The sequence below is a fragment of the Sciurus carolinensis genome, unplaced genomic scaffold (genome assembly GCF_902686445.1).
Source record: "Sciurus carolinensis unplaced genomic scaffold, mSciCar1.2, whole genome shotgun sequence".
Classification (NCBI taxonomy): Eukaryota; Metazoa; Chordata; class Mammalia; order Rodentia; family Sciuridae; genus Sciurus; species Sciurus carolinensis.
Window position 1 is genome coordinate 1 of NW_025920267.1, and position 4,600 is coordinate 4,600.

The 4,600-nt window shown below is 41.4% G+C and overlaps 1 protein-coding gene across 1 annotated transcript; it reads left to right on the top strand.

Moving 5' to 3' along the window:
- Positions 1-3,400: 3,400 nt before the first annotated feature.
- On the top strand, positions 3,401-4,396 carry LOC124975391 (olfactory receptor 7G2-like; the record flags this gene model as incomplete). The annotated part of the gene is made up of 1 exon (XM_047538138.1): positions 3,401-4,396. A coding segment is annotated over one exon (996 nt), but the record flags the coding sequence as incomplete, so codon positions are not given.
- Positions 4,397-4,600: the final 204 nt, after the last annotated feature.

The window sequence follows — 4,600 nt, forward strand, 5'->3', positions numbered from 1 at the left end:
TTTCCTTCTTCTTTTCTTTGTTTGAGAGAGGGCCTCACTGTGTTGTGGGCTCCAGTCCTCATTCCCCTATCAGCTTGGTGGTTCAGGCATAAGCCACCAAACCATCTTTTGTTTCATCTCTCATAAGGATGCCTATCAGTTTGGATCCAGGCTCACCCTAAAGACTGTGTTCTAGCTTAATTACCTTTTCAAAGAATGCTCTCTTCCTGCAGCTATGTTCTGCGGTATTGGGAGTTGACAATTTAACACAACTTGTGTATTCTTGCTGGTTCTTCATCCTTCATTCTGCAGTGAGGTTCCATCATGTTCCTGCAGGGGGCTGAGGACTCTGGGGAGGGAGGGGGAAATGCAGAAATCCTCACCCAGCAGCTTCCCCGTCCCCATGTTTCGCCATAAAACTACCAAATATTTTAAACTGGAGCCGCAGAGATGGTGTAATTAACAACAGCAATGGCAACACACAAGCACCCAAGGCCATTTCCAAGAATTCAGGTTTTTTTGGAAGAGGGATTGAACCAGGGGTGCTTGTTCACTGAACAACATCGCCAACCCCTTTTATGCTTTGTTTTCAGATGGGGTCTTGCTGAGTTGCTTAGGGTCTCTGAAGCTGGCTTTGGATTTGTGATCCTTATGACTCAACCTTTCTAGCCACTGGGATTATATGCCTGGCTTTTTTCTATCTGCTGCAATCATTTTAAATGAAGTAATAAAATAAGAAGCATAAATATTGACCTTCCATTCCTCCTCTTTCCTTCCCAAGGCGTGCATCTAGAATGAGATTGTGTCCAATATGGATAGCTCTGAATCACATGTGCAGTCATAAATAAAAGCAGTAATTATAACAACCAGCAGTTATAGAATGTAGAATCCCATTGTCTTCTAACAGTACAGTGGAATAGTCTAGTATGTGAGATTAAGGAATAAATATATCAACATTAATCAATAAAACAAACGCTTAAGTGTACCAATTGTAAATGGTGCACATAGTAGTGTTCTCTTCACATAAAGTTCTCAAAGTGCAACATAATGCAGTTACTATTGGGAAGAACAATATCAGGCATAATGAGAAGTTCAGGAGAGTCATGTCTATAATGTTAGTGTAGGGTTTCTTGGTAGAGGAAAAGAAATAATCATAGTAATACATTCAATATATAAATACAAACATAGTAAACACTGTAATAAAAATACCTAAAACGGGTGACAAAGTGTGTGCATGTTATACTATTAACTCATGATTGTGGCCCTTCCTTTTTCTCTGGGCTCAATCATGATGAGTAATCCCAATGAAAATGTATGCCCCTGTGTAGGTTCAAAAATATTCAAAATTTTTGCATGGAGTAGAATTTATTCATATAATTTTCCTAGTTTAATTATTCATAATTTTACTCAAAGTCATTTCATTGCTTTGCATATTATCCTATGTCAAAGTCAGATGAATATTGTTATTAATAATGTTTCTTTCCTTCCTTAATTTCTGCAAAACCTGTATTCCTAGAGGCATCAGCACAGAAACTCCTTCCTGAAATCTGTATTCACAAGGTAGAGATGTTGTCCCCTCTTCAATACATCACCCCAAGAGCTGAAAAGCATTATGTGCTGTTGCTCATGAAGACGCACATGTGCACCCACACACACAAACACCCCCACACCCCTACCCACGCCGTGCATCCACACCAGAGGACAGGACAGGTCAGCAGGAGAGTCTGGGCTGCCCAGGATTGTGCTGGTTGCTTCACTCACAGTACTCATTTCTCATCATTGAAACGTCCCCAGGAAGTTTTTCCTTAATTGGGATACAATTGCACAAATACAAAGTTCTGTGTATTTAAGGTGTGCAATGTGATGGTCAGAGATGTACACACTGTAATGACCACTACACGGAGACTGCTGAGAACATCCAGCTGGCAGCTCACCATATACAAATGAGAACACCCAGCTTCTCAGTCAGTTTAACATTGTCCGCATCCATAAAGCTGATGCAGGAGGCTGGATTAAATTCAGATCTGCAAGTCTGGTATAATAGCAAATAGTAACAGCTGACATAGCCGCTTCTCTCTTTCCCATGAGAAGAAGACTGCTGCTCCCCAAGGATGCTACTGTCAGGATCCACGTCCACAGTTTATTATACTTATCATCTGAAGATTAATAAAAGTAGTTTTTTATTTCCGTCTATTTCCATAGGGGTACTTACATGTTACTTTTTTTTTTTTGCCATCTAGTTATTTTTCTAGTTGCTTGCTTATTTAATGATTTGCTATCTATCTCATTAAGTGAAGAAATCCTCACAGGAATACAGAAAGAATGTAGTTTGTAAAAACAAACAAAAAAAAATTAAAAAAATGTCATCCATATACTCCCTCAAATCTCTTGGAATTAATTGGTGAAGCAGATTGCTCAAGTTTCCAGGAAGAGCCAATGAGTTTCAGAGTGATGGGAGCAGTTCATAGTATTTGCATGTATCCATTTGGGTGGATGCTCTCTTGCTACATCAGTCAATGGGTAGAAGAAGGCATAACTTGAACACAAGAGAAAACATGGGACTTCGTTCAGGAAGCTACTATTATAGCTATAAAGTGAGATTAAGAAATCTGACAGCTTGATTAGCAATGTGGATCCATAGTACCCGTAAGCTTTCCCAGAGATTGGTCACAAGAACCAACTCCACAGTCAAGCACACTGATTTACCCATCTATCTTTGGCAAACACGACCTGTGCACGTGTGTCCTGGGTCCTCCTGGGTACAGGTGCTGGCAGTTCTGTGAACCACTGTGTGTGTAATTTCATGAGCTGTTCTGATGATCTGAGTCATGCCCCTGTTGGAGACTGTGGCTCCATAGGATACATTTGGTAATTTCATTCTTACCTTTGTTTTTGTTTCAAAGCAGTGAAAAATTCTGAAGGCAAACCAATGCTCTATTCTTAGTTACAGGATCATCACTGGGTAATGTGTCGAAGTTTTGGTGGCTGATGGAGTGGAAGTGAGTAGACGCAAGAAAGCAGGGAATGGAGGGCGATAAGTAGCATATAATGGCCTTTTCATATCCTCTCAGGTTCACTGTGCACATTGAGGGAGGGGATTTTTTTCTTAAAGCAAATATTAATCCTTAGAGATATAAAATTCATCTACTTTATATATTTTCATATATGTTTTCAAAATATATTTTTTAGTTTTCAGTGGATCTTTCATTTATGTATATGTGGTGCTAAAGATTGAACCCAGGGCCTCACACATGCCAGGCAAGTGCACTACCACTAAGTCCCAGCTCCTGCCCTAGTTTGTTTATTAAAAGACAGATTGATGGTCCCCACTCCCTGAGCTTATCATCAGCAAGTCCACAGTGGTGTGAAGAATTTTCATTTCTACCTAGCTGCAGTGAGATAGTGTTGCTGTTTCATCCAGAAACCATTCATTTTCTTTTCTTTTCATCCCATATTTTCTGTAAGATCCACCAGCAACATAGAACCCATGAACCAAACAATTGTTTTGGAATTCCTTCTACTGGGACTAACAGATGACCCAGCATTGCAGCCCCTCATCTTCAGCCTCTTCCTGTCCATGTACCTGGTCACCATCCTGGGAAACCTGCTCATCATCCTGGCCATCAGCTTTGACTCCCACCTCCACACCCCCATGTATTTCTTCCTGTCCAACCTGTCCCTCAATGACATCTGCTTAAGCACAAGCATAATCCCTAAAATGCTGGTGAACATCCTGAGACAGAACCAGACGATCACCTACACAGGCTGCCTCACCCAGACTGGCTTTGTCCTAGTGTTTGTATACATGGAAAATTTTCTTCTTGCAGTCATGGCTTATGACCGCTATGTGGCCATTTGTCACCCACTGATGTACACAATCATCATGAAGCCCTCACTCTGCTTTCGTCTGGTTCTGGTCTCCCAGCTCATCAGCACCGCAGATACCCTCCTCCACACTCTGATGCTGCTGCGGCTGTCCTTCTGCACAGACCTGCAGATCCCTCACTTCTTCTGTGAACTTGCTCAGGTCATCAAGCTGGCCTGTTCTGATGCCCTCACTGATGACATTGTAATACTTGTTGCAGCCTGTCTATTTGCTGGTGCTGCCATCTCTGGGATCATTTTCTCTTATGTTCACATTGTGTCTTCTGTCTTGAGAATGCCCTCATCAGAAGGGAAGCATAAAGCCTTTTCCACCTGTGGGTCTCACCTGTCTGTTGTCTCCTTGTTCTATGGGACATCTTTTGGGGTGTACATTAGCTCTGCAGTAACTGACTCCCCCAGGAAGACTGCAGTGGCCTCAGTGATGTACTCTGTGGTCCCTCAGATGGTGAACCCCTTTATCTACAGCCTGAGGAACAGGGACATGAAGGAGGCCTTGAAGAAGTTCATCGGAAAGACAGTTTCTCTTCTATGAAGTACCACTGATTTGGATTTGGGCTTCAAGAGTGAGTCACGGTGGTAGGACTCCTGGTGAACAAATACCTGACTCTGATCACTACATTTTTCTAAAAGGATTGAACAAAATCATGACCATGTGCATTTTAAATTGACTTGAAACCTGAATGTTATTTTATCTCACTTGAGATATTTGACACATAATTTCAATTTTTCAAATAAT